The 17668-nt window shown below is 39.0% G+C and overlaps 1 protein-coding gene across 1 annotated transcript; it reads right to left on the minus strand.

The window, feature by feature from the left end:
• Window positions 1–6385: 6385 nt before the first annotated feature.
• On the minus strand, window positions 6386–10063 carry LOC135712695 (uncharacterized). Its single transcript, XM_065235645.1, has 2 exons — window positions 8410–10063; window positions 6386–6852 (listed from the first exon to the last, which is right to left on the minus strand). Exons 1-2 carry the CDS (start codon window positions 10061–10063, stop codon window positions 6386–6388), a joined length of 2121 nt encoding a protein of 706 aa, XP_065091717.1.
• Between the last annotated feature and the right edge of the window lie 7605 nt (window positions 10064–17668).

Raw genomic sequence — 17668 nt, forward strand, 5'->3', positions numbered from 1 at the left:
TGCAGAGAAATACGCTACAAGGGGGAGGGGAACCAAATTTAGTGCTTCATGAAAGGTAAACAAACGTTAAATGTTTGTTTACGTATGATGAAGCACCAACTTTGGACCCCTTCTCCTTTGCAGCGTATTTCTCTGCATGGCTGGTTACCCTAAAATGCTACATCTTTTATGCATATTACCTAAGGTTGGATGATATAATTAAATTTATAAAGTATTCAATGTACCCTTCTCCACACTTCACACTGATTCTAACAACTGAATAAGAATGTTGGATGATAATCCGGTGAGAGATGAACTAGCATAAGGCTAAAAATCTATTAAATAAAGTCCAAAAAAAAAAAGATAATCCGGTGAGAATGGTTCTCGAAATCGACCCAACTGGAACTCGGCGAAGAGACATGCAGTGTACCTCGATCCTGAACTGGATCCACTAAGTGAAATATTACTTGCAAAATTTGATATTACTTGCCCGAATGATAAAAAAGCTTATTTGCTTACTTGAATATCATATAAATGATAATTTCTCCTTCTTTAAAACATGAACTGATCATTCATATTTATTCCATTATACCAAACAAATACTAACTGGTTATTCAGCTCATGTTTAATGGATGGGAAAAACATAATTTATTTTGTATTTTCTTTTCTTTTAGTCAGGAGAATTATTTTCGACACTGTGATTGAAATTCTTATTTAAGACTTGAGATTTAAAATTATTAAATAACAACGTAAAATGAACCATTTCCGTACGCGATTACATATTTTCTAGAGATTTTTCCTCCTCTTACACGAAATGAAAAAAAAAAATATTAATACAGTTTACTTTCCTTTAAAATGCACTCATTGTACCAAAACATAAATCAGTTTTGGGATTTCGACCTTTAGTCCCTTTCGACCTTTTGTCCATTTGTCATAGATGCCTTTTACTTCATTCATACTCAAAATGGTTGGTAGAGCTTTTGCGGAGCACATTCTACCCCACCATACCTGAGAATGGTATGCAAGCTGAACTAGGCTGCCGCTGCTGGAAGCATGGTCGGTAAATCTGTGCATTCCAGCATATTTACTTTGTTCCAGTTGGATCCAGTTTGCCTCCTCCTGCCGTGAAATGTGAACAATTTTCATGATTTGAAACAATTCAAAGGGCCAGCGCAATTTGATGAACCTCTGAGCTGTTCAATTGTTCAATTCGGAATCAAAAGTCATCACATAGTTGTGACCTGTTTTTTGAACTTTTTGACTTCGAGGTGTGAGTTGCAGTTGGTGAACGCATTCAAATGAGCAGCATGTGCGGACTAGGGTGGTTCTTGTTTGGGGAAAACCAACACAACATCTAAACATTGCATTGCCGAAGTCTGCTCGTCAATCCTAACGATTTGAACTCCTGAACTAATCTCCATAGCAAAGACATGTGCCATTTTTATGTCGAAAATAACCAAATGTCATTTTGGTATTTAATGATGGCTCCGGAAACAAATAACGGAATAAAATTAGAAACAACAAAATAGGACTTACAAATTTCTAAAGAGAATTCATCCACCCTATCTCTCCCTAAAAGTGCTCCGTAGAAACCAAAAAAACACCCCTCAAAGCTTCCCTATCTCCAACCTGCTCACCTGACAAAAATTAAAATGCACCCCATCGAATGCAAATCACGCCTAATGAAAGACAATTGATTCGTCTAAATGAATTGCAAATGAGTTGACCCAACCCAGCCTCCTCCGGAGAATCATTTGCCGTGTCAAAGTTTCCATCCTAGCCACAGTTCATCATTCAATGACTACCCAACCGTATCGAACTAGTTGATTTCCGGCTGCAAGCAACAGATACATTATGCGCACTCATGATTGTTCTAGATAATAGAATCTCCGGTTAATCTAGTGCAAACAAATGTGAACAAGCTGCTCCGCACGGGGAATTCACTGATTCCGAAAATTGAGCTAATTTGTTCAGCCGAAAGCATGCGTAGCCTTTTTGTTGCTGATGGCGATCGTGGAAAGCGAATCGCCGGGCTTCGTTTGGATTTTCTATTTTGCCATTAATCTTTTATCACGGGCCATAAAACGGTTGAAAATGGTCCGCCAGAAAGCCCGCATTCACGTTTATACTTACCTGTCGTCGTCGGTCGCTGTTTGGTGGGGGGGAGGGGGGGTGCTGGTGGTGTTATTCATACAAACAATATCATCATCATCACGGTGGTTGCAGAATCAGTTGGGTGGGTAGAGATGTCCGTATGAAAATATATAGTATTCAACCGACTGCCAGTTTACCTGAACGGATAGCTTAATGACTAGATGATCAAATTGTGCAGTTTAACAGTTGACCAAATGGTTTATCGTTTTTTTTTACCTAGGATTACGTCTTTCGGCAACATAATGGGGGTGCAATTTAAAAAAAAAACCAAAATCGACCGCGCTACGGAAAGTGGTCAGGTTTTGACCACTTATAACTTTGTTAATAGCAGATGGATTTTAATTCTAATCAAGCCAATCGATTGTAAAATTGTCGACAAATCTTCTGAAATTAACATTTTGTCAATTTTCAATATGTTACTATTGAAAATTACACAAATGTCCAACTGTTGCACTGGTGATCAAAATTTTCACCGATTGCCTGCAAAAAAAAAACGTGATTTCCCTAACACAGTCGCTGAACATTGATACCGAGCACGTAATCTTACGTCCACTCTACGATCGTGTCTTGGATACAACCTCTTACTTGTTTGCCGTTTTTGTCTATATTATCCTTCTTGAATTTATTTGCCTACCATTTTGCCCTTTCTTGGTCTTCTTGTTCTTTGTTTCTCGCTATTATCCTTTCATGCGCTTCCCAAATATCCAACTAGTCCGTTAATCTTTCTTTTTGAAATATAAGACTGATATACGACTAATTTTAAGTTGGGGAGCCCTTGGGGTACATAAAGTATATACATTGGAAGCTTTTTTCGGATGGTTCGGTAACCATTTTTTTTTTTCGGACAATAGTTCTCTTTTTGGGAATGTGTTCACAGTTTTCCACTTTTCAAGTGAAACACAGTGAGCACATTATCATGGACAGAATTTCAACTATGAAGAAGCAAAATGCTTTAGGAATTTTGAGCGATGTTTTGCGTTCCCTTGCCCCATAATACGGAAGTACATGTGACTCTAACTAAATGAGCGTCACGCTTGCATTTTCAACTTTAGTCGAATTTAGAGCGTTTCACTAGTCGCAATCATTCCTTTCAATTTAGAGAAATATCGTTAACTTCACGGTACATCATGTCACCGGACATAACCAATAGTCGGTTATAGTTGATTGCTGCAATGTAAGGAGCTTGGTGGCCCTATGGCAACCATTTCTGCTTAATGAGCAGAAGATCGTGGGTTCAAACACATATTGGGTTCACATTGAAGGGTTGATAGGATCGCTTGAATTTCATACAGGATCGTGTTCATGAAATTATTACCAACACCATAATCAATCACTTATCTAGTTGAATACTGATCCAACGAACTCTGCTGGTTTCTGCAACAATTTCTAGATTTTTGTAGACAGTCGGTGATTAGCCTAAGGTCTCCTATTCTCATGATGCGGCTGCCATCTTAGGTGTAGCTTTCGGGAATAAGCATTTCATACTCAGTCGGTGGATGCCAGTCAGACGCTGTTTGAGCCGCACCTCTATGGTGAATAGACACTCGGGTTTGGCGAAGCATTTCCTCAACCGCCTTGCTATGGTTACCACGCTGTGGTGTTCACGTACGAACGAACTCTGCCTACAAACAAAATCTTCATCCTGTCACCTTTTTAGGGATGCAAAGGTCCCCAAAACAACAAAAATCCCTCTAATATTTTTTCCCTACTGCCACCCAACTGCAAGGTCACAGCCGGCGCCGTTATTGATGGAGTAACTGATGAAAAGAACTCAATTTATTACCTACCAAGAAACAATTTTAGTTTTATCATAGTCTTGTAGACCATGATCATTATAAAACCTGTAGTAAGCCGGTAACGTGGGCTGTTACCGGAAAAATTAAAAAATTACCGAGAATCGAAAGCTCAACAGTAAACCGGTGTTTTGAGATTTAATAAAGTTTAACATGTAGCTTTGCGTTTTAAAGACTTCCTTGACATCTTAATGCATTTTTCACGTGTTTTACCATTATTTCTCTTGTTTCTGCGTTTTTCGTCTGTATTGGCATTTCTTTGATGGTCCTTATGTCATTTGAATTATTTTTGCCATTTTGCTTTGTACTTGTAAATGATTTGTATTACTACTATTTTTGAACGTATTTTTTTGCGATTTAAATATGTTTGTCTTCCTTGTCCCTTTTTACTTTTACCTTTTTGCATGCTGTTGATCGATTTAAAGTTCACTAAAGGGCATGCTTAAAAAAACTCGTTTTTTTTTATTATAGCTCGTTTAATTGATAACGTACTTTAAAACTTTAAAAGCTTCACGGAGCCATAGTTGAACAACGTTTGCCACTATTGATTTTGCCTATTACGCCTTTTTTTATTTGTTATCATTAGTGGTTTCGACTGGATTGTTCGATTTATTTAGGAGGGGTTTTTCAGTCTAATTATTGAAACGATGATTTTTTACGATCCTGAAGTTTCAGCCGTAGGTTTAAAGTCTTTATCAGTAAACATAACAACCCTTGAAAATGCTCGCAATAGTTTAAATTTGACAAAGGCTGCCATTTCACCCCTTATTACCAGTGGTGACAAATGTACATTTTTTTCTCAACCACCAGAGCAAAACAGCCAGCACACGGGTGATTGTGTATATTTACATTTCAAGCGAACAGCGGAGATAGAATATAAGGACTGTTCATTAATGAAAGTAGACACCTATTTCTCAATGAAAAATGTTTATTTTCGAACAAATTCATAAGTTCACTTTATATAAATTACATATAAACATACATATGACCGATTTCACGTGAGTTTGAATGTTTATTTCTCATTTCTGAAGAACGCTCGGACATTTCTCTTGATACCGCCCATTAGATTCTGCACAACTTTCTTCTTAACTTTTCGTTGTGCTGCAGGCCAAATTTTCTTGAAGCAGTCAACAGAGCTTGCTTCTCTTCCATCTTTCTTAAGATGCCGTATCTTTCGATAGGACGCAGTTCAGGGCAGCTTAGGGGATTTTGGAATTTTTCGACAAAATCGACTTTTTCCTTCTTGAGCATCTCCAACGTAGCAGAAGCATAGTGAGCAGATGTCTGAGCGAAAATTCACAATTTTTCGTTACGTTTTAACCCGAAGCCATTGATAAACAGGTGTCCAGTGTCTTTAATGAACAGTCCTTAGTTAAAATGTCGCAGCCCAATCATTTTCAAACAGTTTATTGAAATCAAATGTTAGCTGCAAGCTTGCGTGTGACAGTAAGTTATCAACTCCCTTAGTTACGCATAATTTTAACATACATGCTTATGAGTGGCTAGTATTCTTTCTTATCGTTTGATTCCATACATTAAACATCAAATAAATGCCGTTATTAGCAAGAAATCCACAACATGGGATAAATGGATGTAATGTCGGCCTAAATGACCCTAATTTGGGTCCATACATATATTCAGCAATCGACTAAATTTTCAAAAATATCCATTAGTTCCATCCCAATGATAAAATTGTTAAATATCAGATTTTTAGCGATGGACCCAATCTTAGATCCATAGGCCAACATAAGAGCCATTTCCCCTTGTCATGTTTTTTTAATATAAACTTCAATTTTCTAAAGTTATTATCAATTTATTCGGATCAACTTATTCTTCTCAACTCCGCATCATGGCTAGAAATCACTCTCTCTCCAATGGGGGTTGGTCAAATACAATGTAACAAAGGTCATCAATAAACTACGTAATATAACATCCTCCCCACTAAAAGTTAATTCAAACAATAATCTTGGAATTTACTTGGTAGTTTAATATTTCTGCGTGGTCGGCCGTATTCAGTTGTAGCAACCGGTGTTGCTCCTTTTGCTGCATGGGCATTTCGTAGTGGTGACATTTCCTCGACATTTCGATCGACTTTAGGCTGCAAGGTAGACTGGGAACTCTGCTCGAAAGTGCACGAACTTTCTGATCCGGTTGATTTCTCCTACCTGTCAAATTTCCTTGTTTACGTTTATCCAGTTCATCAGTATTCTCCAAAGCATCTGAAGAATTTGATGACCGAAGAATTGGAGTCGTGATCGGTTCTTTACGTGACTTTACATGTACCAAATCTCTGCGATAGTTGGCTCCTTTTGCGTTTACCAGGTAAGACCTTTCATTAAGCTTCTCGGTGATGATTCCTGGAGTCCAAACTGTGTTAGTTTCGGGATGAATCTGCACATAAACTGGTGAACCCACTTCGAGTTGAGGCAGCTGTCGTGTCTTCTTATCGTAGTAATACTTTATTTTTCTCCTGTTTTTTTCAATAGCATCCGGAACGTTTTCGATGACTCGTGGCAGAAGGTTTGTTGCTGCTGTAGGAATTCCGCATCGTGTGTTTCTAGAAAACAACCGATGTTACGCCAGTGTAGCAAAGAGTACCAAAAATCATTGCCAACCTCCTGAGATTTCTGAAGAAGACGTTTGGCAATCTTGACGGCTGCTTCGGATTTGCCGTTAGCTTGCTGGTGATGTGGCGCTGATGTAGAGTGGCAAAAGTCCCACTCCTGTGCAAACAGTTTCCACTCCTGGTTGACAAAGTTCGTACCATTGTCGCTTACTACGATTTGTGGGCTTCCATGGCGTGCGAAATTCTTCTTGCATACTGCTATCGCTGATTGCGGTGTTAAATCGTTCAGCAGATCCACCTCGAAGAAATCGGAGTAGTGGTCCACCGTGACCAAAAACGATCGCTTTCTGCCTTGATAGTCTGCAAAGAAAACATCCATTGATACTAATTGGAATGGATAAACTGGTATTGGATGACTTTGCATAGGTGGTTTCTGTTGTGAGCTCCCGAATTTAGCGCATACGACGCATTCCTTCACAGTGTCTTTGATCTGAGCACTCATCCCTGGCCAAAAGATGTTGGCTCTAGCCAGCTTTAATGTCGCTTCTACTCCATTGTGACTGATGTGCGTTTTGTCGATCATCTTACGACGCAATACCTGGGGAATCAGGATTCTGTCGTTTCGAAAAATCATTCCAGTTTGAACGGTAAGTTCATTCTTGTATTTAAAAAAAATTCTCACAGAATCTGGAACGTCATCAATTGAACTAGGCCAACCTAGTTGAATATACTCGATGATTTGCTGTAGTGTAGAGTCCTTAGTGGTTTCGTCGATGATTTCATCCAGCCTATCGTCTGATACTTGTAGAAAATTTTTCAGGTGTATGTCTTCCAGGTCTTTCATAATCTTGAAAATGTTGAATTTATTATAGTTCCCTTCTTCCAGATGTGCATCATCATAAGGAACTCGTGAAATTGCGTCAGCAACTACGTTTTCCTTTCCAGTTACAAATTCTATCTCCAAGTTGTATCTTTGAAGGTTCAGGAGCATGTGTTGCAACCGGCGGGGAGCTGACAGTAAGGGTTTCTTGAAAATATTCACCAGTGGCTTGTGATCCGTCCTGACGGTGGTTTTTTTGTTGCCGACGATCAGCTGATCGAATCTAAGACAGGCGAACAGAATGGCAAGTAGCTCCTTCTCAATCTGCGCGTAATTTTTTTCTGTAGAAGTGAGTGTTCTTGAAGCATATCCAACAATGCCGTTTTTTTGAAAGACTGCCGCTCCAAGTCCGTAACAGCTTGCGTCGCATTCGATAAACAATGGTTGTGCCACATCGTAGTATCGCAATGTGCGGATGTCTGATACCATCGTTTTCACCCGGAGAAATTCTTCATCCTCAAGAGAAGTCCAATGCCAAGGTTCTTTTTCCGACAAAAGTCGCCTCAAATTGACGAAGTTGGTGCTCAAGTTGCTAATAAATCGGCTAAGATAATTCACCATTCCAATAAAACGGTGAAGTTCCTTACGATTTGTTGGAGTCGGATAATTTTTTATTGTGTTGATCTTTGTATCATCGGCCTTCAACCCTTCGGTGGTCAAGACATGACCAAAGAATTTTACTGAGGTTTGGCACAAATTCAACTTGGACTTGTTCAATTTCACATTATATTCTTTCAACCTTACTAGAAGGGTCTCCAATGATCGATTGTGGTTCTCCAAAGCCTCTTTGAGCGTATCACCCATGCCAACTATCAGCAAATCGTCTGCTATTCCTTCAACACCTTCTAAATCCTGAATGATCTCTTGGAGCTTCATTTGAAAGATTTCTGGAGCAGGTGCAATGCCGAAAGGCATACGAACCCACCGATATCGCCCAAAGGGGGTCCAAAATGTGGTCAATTTGCTGCTTGCGGTGTCCAGCTCAACATGCCAGAAACCTTTTTTCGTATCTACAGTAGAAAAAACTTTGGCCTTACCTAGTACGGGAAGAAGTTCGTCAACCGTATTGAACTGTAAATTTGGACGTTTCAACGCTTTATTCAACGGTATCGGGTCCAAACAAATCCGTATTGGGTCACTTTCCTTATTGCCACGACGAACCAAAACGATGTTGCTGACCCAATCCGTATGTGCAGTTTCCTTCACTATCAAACCTTCCTTCTGCAACTTTTCTAGTTCATGTTTCAGCTTCGGACGTAACGCAATCGGATGTTGCATTGAAGGTTTCACGTTTTCGTCGATCTCCAACGTCACCATTCCGGGAAATCTACCGTAACCTTCAAAAATGTCACTGTGTTTCTTCACTATGGTTTCGGCTTTCACAAGATATGTGTTCAAAAGGTTATGGTTATTGTCCAGACTCGACTTACGAACGTGAACTGAATGGCAGAACTTTATCAAACCGAGTGTACGCGAAGCTTTCAACGACAACAACGGACGATGATCGTTTTCCACAACTTGAAGAACCAACAAATACTTTCGTCCCTTCCTCTTCACCGGAAGCTTCACTTGTCCCAGTACGGATATCGAACTACCTCCAAAAGCGCGCAGTTTAACGTTACTTGGTTCAACGATTGGATTAACACTTCCTGTCAACTTAATTAACCAGTTGTAGCCAATTAGTGTTGCGTTAGCTCCTGTATCGATCTCACAGGTCACCTTCTTCCATTCATCACCAATCTTGATCTCAAGAGAGGCAAGGGCACTGTTTTCGACATCCGATTTTCCACTTCCACTAACTTTACCAATCTGTACTTCACGTTCACTTTCTTCGTACTCACTTCCTGATTCTTCAACTTCCGATGAACTTGAGTCGTCATTAGACATATTGTCACAGCCCTTCACTTCTTTCACACGTTTTCTTTCATTCTTTTCCATCCTTCGTCCTCCGAGTTTGCACACTTTTCCAAAATGATTTCTTCCGCCGCATCGATTGCATTTCTTCCCGAATGCCGGACATGCTCCTTTGATAAATTCGTGTCGATCCCCACAGAATTTAAACTGCATACGATTCTTACTATTCTTGTTAATCTTCTTCACCTCCGTATTTGTTTCCAGCTGGTTACAGCGTTGCTCGGTTATTTCTTCGATACGACACATATCAATGGCCTTGTCCGTCGTCAAATCCTGCATTGTGAGCATTTTTGTTCGCAAATGCACCCATTTGTTGCTCGTTACTATTTTGTATGTAACGAGGTCCGATTCTAATGCTGCAAATTTGCAATTCTTTGCCAAGCTCTTCAACCGCGTAGCAAAATCGTCGATTGACTCGGTGGATATCTGATTTGCTGAAAAGAAATCCAACCTGTCGACGAATAGATTCCTGGCACGAACCACTTTTGCCTTGATTGCCCTTAGTGCATCTTCCGGGTTGTTTTGTTGGTCTTGCGTCAGTTCGAAGTTAAAATATTTCTTCAAAGCTGCCTCGCCGATAACGGACAACAAAAAGCTCACAATTTTGCCGTTGTCCGCCGGGGGCCATTTGTCCATTCCAACTGCCTTGGAATAGTTATTCCAGTTAGCCAAAAAGAAGTTGTAATTCTCCTCCATGTCCCCTTCCAGTGCTAATGGAGGAGGAAGTGGTACAGACGGATTAATGTTGTTTTGTTGCGGGATGTCCGTTTTGTTCATCCCTTTTACGATTTCTTCCATCCATTTGTTTTGTTGGGTTATGAACTTTGCGAATTGTTCCGCATCCATTTTGTTTCAGTTTTTTTTTTTTTTTTTTTTGAAAATTTTCCTCGACCAAACAAATATGGTTGCCGCGGACCTCGTTTATATGTTCACACACGAGTGAAAGAGACCACTATAGTTCTCCACGAACGAACTTCCGCGAGATGATTCTTTAGACGGAAAACTGAAAAATAACTGTTCTCGATGTAGATGACGAGAATTCCATTAACTAGTCACGACACTTCTGACACCATGTCATGTTCTTTAATATAAACTTCAATTTTCTAAAGTGATAATAACTTTATTCGGATCAACTTATTCTTCTCAACTCCGCATCATGGCGGTTTCTAAATCACTCTCTCTCCAATGAGGATTGGTCAAATACAATGTAACAAAGGTCATCAATAAACTACGTAATATAACACCCCTATTACATGCCATAAATTTGTGGCACGCACGCCGAAAATGTTCTGTCGCTGGCAGAAAACAGTTCAAAAATGTCGCTTGCCAGTTTATTTTTGTCTTCACTGGGGTTATTGCAAAAAGTATCAAATGTTAAGGTTAATGTTATTAACTAGCACTGCTTATTACAATCTACTGCCGTTACAAACCCATTTTCCCACTAAACTCATTTCGCCCTTATGTACTTATCAACTTGAATCAACGATACAAGAAACTTTGAAATTGTTTAACCTTCTCTGAATTTTCATTTTGCCTTCGATCTTTTGTCCATCGACCTTTTGTCCATCGACCTTTTGTCCTATAACCTCAACGAAAGTTTTTTTCAAACTATCCCCGAAAGATAATTCCAACCTTTCGTGGAAGGTTCTTCCTACTTTCCACGGAAGTTAATCCACCTTTTTTTTCCGGAATGTTTCTACCGACATTTCCTGGAATTTTATTCCATCCTCATTCTCGTCCTCTTCCGAGAGAGAACACTCCGGAAGTTGATTCTAATATTTCCCGGAAGTTTGCATTTTTTCTCAAAAGATCATACCAGCTTCTCCAGAAACTTTGCAATTTCCTAGAAGTTCTAATATTTCCGTAAGCCTCTACCAACTTATCCCGGATCCCCCCCCCCTTAATTCATACCGGCATCCCCCAGAAGATTCTTTCAGCTTCCCCGTACTTCTTAGGATGTTGCTTGTATACCCCCAGAAAATAATTCCAACTTGTTTCGGAAGTGTCTAAGCTTCTTCCATGGGAAGTTTCTTACAAGTTTCCTCAGAAGTTTCATGAAACTATCACCAGGAGTTAAGGAGTCAATGAAAAATGCGACCGATCGCATGGCTTTCAAATTATTCAAAAGGTCAGTTGACCTAATAGTTAAATTAAAATGATTAAATCACCAAATGGCCGGTTGATGATCAGTGAGTTTAAGAGTTCGATTGACAAAACTTCGAATAATATATGAAAGAGGTTAAGTTAGCTGATAAACTGGCACAATCAAAGGGTTGATTTCCATAGACAATTTTTCAACTAAGTGGTCAGTTCAACAATAGATATTATCCTAGAGCACGCAGGCGTTTTCAATGAATACTAAACCGCCCTTCGGAAACTTTAGGAACCTTGTTCCGTTTATGTTGCTGAGCTAGCAGCAATCAACTTCGCATTGGGGATAATTTCCGACATGCCCATAGACCATTACTTCATCTTCTCGGATGGTCTCAGTTCGATTGAGGCTATTAGGTCGATGAAACCAAGTAGGCACTCATCTTATTTCCTTCCAAAGGTAAGGGACCAGATAAGTTTGCTGGTCGAAAGATCACATATGATTACCTTTGTATAAGTCCCCTCACATTACTCAATCCAAGGAAATGACAAGGCAGACTATCTCGCAAAGATGGGCGCGCCTCAGGCTAAAAATCTCTAAAATAAAGATTAAAAAAAAAAAAAAAAAAAGATGGGCGCACAACATGGCGAGATTTATGATGGCATAATTTCACATGGTGAATTTTTCCCATGAGTACGTCAAAGTTCTCTTTTAAGTTGGCTAAACGATTGGACAAGTAATTCTCTTGGGCGATGGTTACATTCCATTATTCCAAATGTTTCTAAGAGAGCGTGGTTCAAAGGTCTGTATGCAAGTCGGGGATTCATTCACGTGATGTCAAGACTTATGTCCAACCAGTACTGTCTATCTTACTAAATACGCTCTCAAAGAAATTAGCAATGAGATTAGTTGTCTCCGAGCTTGAGCGAGAAGTGGTTTCATCGAAGTTGACCGAGCCAGGGATGCCGTAGTCAGCTTTGAGTTTCTTGATGAAATCCCAGAAGTGCGAAGGATTTTCCTTGATGGTTGTCTGTATCCTAAAAACAAATATTTATCGTGTGTTGCAGACAGGGCAGCTTTGTACTCCAACTTAAACTCACGGAGTCTAGCTTTATCGTACACATTTTTCGTTTGGAACAACCTATTGCGCAGCTTACGTAGATTGTTTCGAAGTGTACGTAGCTCTGCAGTCCACCACGGTTTGTTAAAATTAGAAATCGATGTTTGTTTCTTTCGAGGTACATGATGATTTATAACTTCAGATCGAGAGATTCGTAGAAATCTGATAATGAAATAACAATAACAATTCATGGCATGTCTTTTGTTGTGAATGTATTGTTTAAGATCTACATTTTTCAAAAAGGCTAGTGGTTGTATCTTTTCTTACACTGTTTGCTAGTGAGCTTCTTAAGACCGACCTTGTAAGAACATCAACACATCACAACAACGCATTTTGAGGATGGCATCTCTTTTTTATATAGTTTTGCAACACCGAATGTTCCTATTGTCATGAAATAAAATAACAATAAGGGGAGTATATTGAAAACTGTGATACACTGGAACCTCCATTAACGAACCAAAACGGGGGTTCGTAAATCGAATTAGTGCGTAAAAAAAACCTCGTTATTTGGGATTTACTTCGTAAAAAGAAAACTCGTTATTTGGGATTTACTTCGTAAAAAGAGGTTTTTGAAAATATTGTCAAATACCCCACAATATGGGTATTTTTGAAATCAGGGTGACGTCTATGGAACGGAAATCGATGAAATCCAATTCCAAAAATACACATATTGTGGGGTATATAACAGAATTTCCAAGTTTTTCTGTAACCGGAAGCCACCATCTTGGATTTCAAAATGGCATCAGACATCAATTTCCGGTCCCGAAACGTCAATCCGATTTCAAAAATACCCATATTGTGGGGTATTTGGCAGAATTTCTAAGTTTTTATGTAACCAGATGTCGCCATCTTGGATTTCAAAATGGCGTCAGATATCGATTTCCGGTTCCTGCACATCACCCTGATTCCAAAAATACCCATATTGTGGGGTATTAGGCAGAATTTCCAAGTTTTTCTGTAACCGGAAGTCGCCATCTTGGATTTCAAAATGGGATCAGACATCGATTTTCGATCCCTTCACGTCACTCCGATTCCAAAAATACCCATTTTGTGTTGTATATGGCAGAATGTCCAAGTTTTTCTGTAACCGGAAGCCGCCATCTTGGATTTCAAGATGACGTCAAACATAGATTTCCAGTTCCTACACGTCACCCTGATTCCAAAAATACCCATATTGTGGGGTATTGAATGTATCTTTCAGTTTTTCATGAACCGGATGCCGCCATCTTGGATTTCAAAATGGCATCAGACATGGGTTCCAAAGATACCCATTTTGTGGGATATTTCACAGTTTTTCCCAGATTCCCATAATCGCAAAAAAAAACTCGTTATTTGGAATTTACTTCGTAAAAAGAAAACTCGTTATTTGGGATTTACTTCGTAAAAAAAAACCTCGTTATTTGGGATTTACTTCGTAAAAAGAGGGACGTAAATTGAATACTGCGTAACTTCGTAAACGGAGGTTTCATTGTATTACACTTTTTCCCGAATTAAAAAAATACCTGCCGATTTTACCCCACCTCCCCTAACAGAGAGCAAAAAAGCACAACCGTAAGGGACAGGTTCCCGTTGCGTGAAATCCTAATCCCTGAACGGAATCTGTGTTATTAGCCCAAGCAGTCTTGTGCAGCGGTGCGAGCGTCGTACGTATTTGCGTACCCTAATACCGAGAATATAAAGCCGAACCGTCGGTAAATGATTCAATATTCATATATAATAAATTGTAATGAGTTTTCTCCATTCGTCGGCCGTCCCGTCTTGTGAATAGATATGTAGAGAAACGGTCAGCTTTCTTCTCCTTTCAAGCGCTTCCTGAGGGGAAATATTATGACATATGAGACTGAAAATGGTGAGAGCAGACATGAGATAAGCCCAAAGCTTTTGTTCTTGTCTCCGACAGTGTGTTTTGCTTCGTAGAATTGAAAATGATATTTGTTTATGCTGACATAACTATGAGCTGTGATGACCAGGTTAAGATGGAAATGTCAGTTGTTGAAGGTACGGCTGTTGGGATCTATAAAACGATTACGAATCAATTTTATGAGTTATTTATGTAGAGGAAGATAGTCTCTTAGATAGGGTACATGACGGCTTCGGCAGTACCTTTACTTATTATCGTCCGGGGGTACATGAATCCTATGGGCGCTCATTTTTGGTATGAACAGACATCATGATTCTTAGCATCGATTGGCCAAAATTTACTACTCAAGGGTAAAATTGTAACGGTTAAAGGTATTTCCGAAGCCGTCATTTACCCTAGATGTAGTAATGACCAAGTAAAATTCGAACAATTGAAGCGAAACCCCATTGGGTAATGATAATTTCATAAAGATTACCAAGTAAATTTGACATTGTTGCACCAGCATAAAAAATGCAAGCACCGCGTTTCCACTTCGTTTCCCACCATTTACGTAGCTGGAAAATTTCCGAAGCAAATCTTCTACAACGCCAGTCCATGGGCAACAGCGGGAGTGGTTTTAAAATATTCAAATTTTAAACAAAACCATCCCAAACTTGTTTCGAATAGTTTCTCATTACGAATGCACCGCTCGCCATCTACAATGCCATCAACCGCCTTCCGGCTACCATCGTCAACGTCACTATCGCCATCATCCGGCTGTTGAATCTGCCAAAGTCTTGGAAATTATTGCGTTCAATTTAACCTCATTCTCCTGTGCTTTCAACAGCCACGTAGTAACAGCAGGAGTAGCGTAGAATTACAAAATTGCATGTTTATGAATATTTAATGCAATGTAATAACGAGAGCAATACATATTCCGTAAGTTTTTCACACTGCGGAGCCATTGCGCGGGCTTATTCCGCATCCCTACCACCAGCACCGACCGAAGCGATGCGATGCTGGTATTATATTCTGCGCTCATTGTCCCCGGTTGATGATGCTAGAGCCACTACGCCCCGTTACCATAAGTCCGAACCTAGTAGTTGAGGAAATGTACAGATACAGCCACTAGCTGCCAGCTTGCTGCAGCAGTATAGCTTGCCATAAGGACCCAGTCAGGATCTATTCTTTATAGCCAAGATAAATTACAGCATTTTGTTCCTTCATCGTGTCCATTGTTTCCCGTGCCTTCATCAGTGTAAGGGTGGGAGGGTGGTTCCAATGTTGCGAGATCCGTGATTCGAGAGTGCGATTTTCCAAGAGTTATGGTAGGTACCGAGCTTCGTAGATGTACCGAATGGAAATCAGCAGTACAAATACAACACTCGGAGAAATGGCCAGGAATGGAACAATGCGATACAAGATTGCAGCATCAAAGGAATTGATTTGATGAAGTTTGCTTTGGAATCTGCCAACAGATTAGAATGAAATTTACATGTGATAACAGGGAACAGCTATGTAGTAAAAGCAGCGGGAAATATGGCATACGAAATAGATAAATGCAAAATCACGATTGTTTAGAAAATGAAATACCTCAAAATAAAATGTCATCGTTTGGTAAAGGTTCGACCGTGTTCAATGAAATAATTAACGAAGTTTTTTATGCTTAAAAGCATTAAACTCAATTAATTAGTTTTCTCCATAATTAATCAAAAGACCATTTCCTTGACGAGCCGAATAATAGCGCTATGGCGAAAGCAATAATGATAAAATCTACTTTTTTTATGAAAAACCGCCTTTGTAATATAGCTCACTCGGGTCGGTAGTAGGAAAGGACCAAATTGTTGACAAGCTGCTTCACGAAGTAAATGGTGATTTTTACATCATATATTTTCTCGATTGCAATCAAGCTACGTCCTCAACCATGTATATTGCAACAAAGCAGGAAAGCAATATATTATTATCCTTCTACAACTCCGATCAAGCTATTGGCGTCTTGCAGTGAAACTTTTCCAAGCTTTCGCCACCTACATTTCGAAGTGAGAACTACTAGAAGGAGGATAGTTTCCGAATTTTCCAAGTAAAACAGACGCTCGGTCCATAAAGAAAAACTAATAATTTCCCGTGAAATCTTTTGCTTGAATCGTGTAAGAAAACGTGTTTGAAAACTATTTGTTATTATTTCGGTATAGATCGGAGATGTTTTCATGGAAAATTATGCATAACAAGTTTGCACCCACAGGGAGAGGTTACCTCCTGCGCAGCTGCATTTTTCGGAAAATGGTGAATATGTGCGATTTTCACTAAGATGAAAGTGGAAATTGAGTGAATTTACTTAGGAAAGGTTATATCATGCTGATGGTAATAGAGAATTGGTTGTATAGGACGCCAATACTCAATAAATGTTTATTTTGGTCTTTTTTAAGCAAACATATTGATACTCACAATTTTCGACGGAAAACACGGAGAACAAATTATAGCAGACGCAATTATTTTTCCGGTTATAATAACTATATTGTTCAATTGTTTTAGAGATAACCCGAAACTATAGTTGATTTGACTATATATAGAGGGCAACAACTATAGTCCATAGTTGGCTCCTCGGTTGGCTCAACTATATTTTTCAGTAGATGAACAAACGTCAAACTTCAAAATACAACTATGCTTTAGTTGATTCAAGAAAACTATTGTTAGTAAAGCAAAATTTTACAATGTTTATTAAACGAACTGCTCTTCATTATCGACATATTAAGTTTGTTTTGCTTCTTTATCGATCGCACACAACTGCAAAATCATAAAAAAGTGAACAAGAACATTCAGCTTTGATTTGAACCGTGTTCATCTGCGTGAGAGCCAGTTATCTTATCGCCTGCTCTACGCATCACAAGTTAAAAGTATGTGGATTTATGATGATCACTTGAAACCAAATTATATAAATAAATTACATTTAACGGTTGTTATAATTGATCAAAGTTATAGTTGAATTGAGTATAAGATGAACAGTTGAATCTATAAGGTAGATATGATTGAGTTGACGGTCAAATTAGTGTTGGAATGACTATAGGTTTCTTTCGAACAACAATATTTTTCCATGTGAAAGTAACTATTAGGATTGTTATCTTAACTTAACGAATTTGTTCTCCGTGAACGCTCCGGAACTTGATTTACTCAACACGCACCATACTATAAAATGGTGCTAGATCGTCGTCAAAGTGATAACAAGATGACAAATCATCTTTATTTTGAGTAATTGAGCAATTTACTTCTGTTTACCATCATATTTACGATGCAGCATTGATGAACCCGTGAAATGAAATGAATATATCTTAT

This window comes from Ochlerotatus camptorhynchus, unplaced genomic scaffold (genome assembly GCF_037179485.1).
Source record: "Ochlerotatus camptorhynchus isolate MF236.1 unplaced genomic scaffold, CSIRO-AGI_Acam_v1.1 ptg000040l, whole genome shotgun sequence".
Classification (NCBI taxonomy): domain Eukaryota; kingdom Metazoa; phylum Arthropoda; class Insecta; order Diptera; family Culicidae; genus Ochlerotatus; species Ochlerotatus camptorhynchus.

What these genes read in the sequence shown, in the direction of transcription:
- LOC135712695 (XM_065235645.1), bottom strand. Translation starts at nt 10,063, where the DNA reads ATGAACAAAACGGACATCCCGCAACAAAACAACATTAATCCGTCTGTA. An exon ending in CGAACTTCTTCCCGTACTAG is followed by an intron (nt 6,853 to 8,409) that starts GTAAGGCCAAAG and finishes TTTTCTTTGCAG; the next exon opens with ACTATCAAGGCAGAAAGCGA.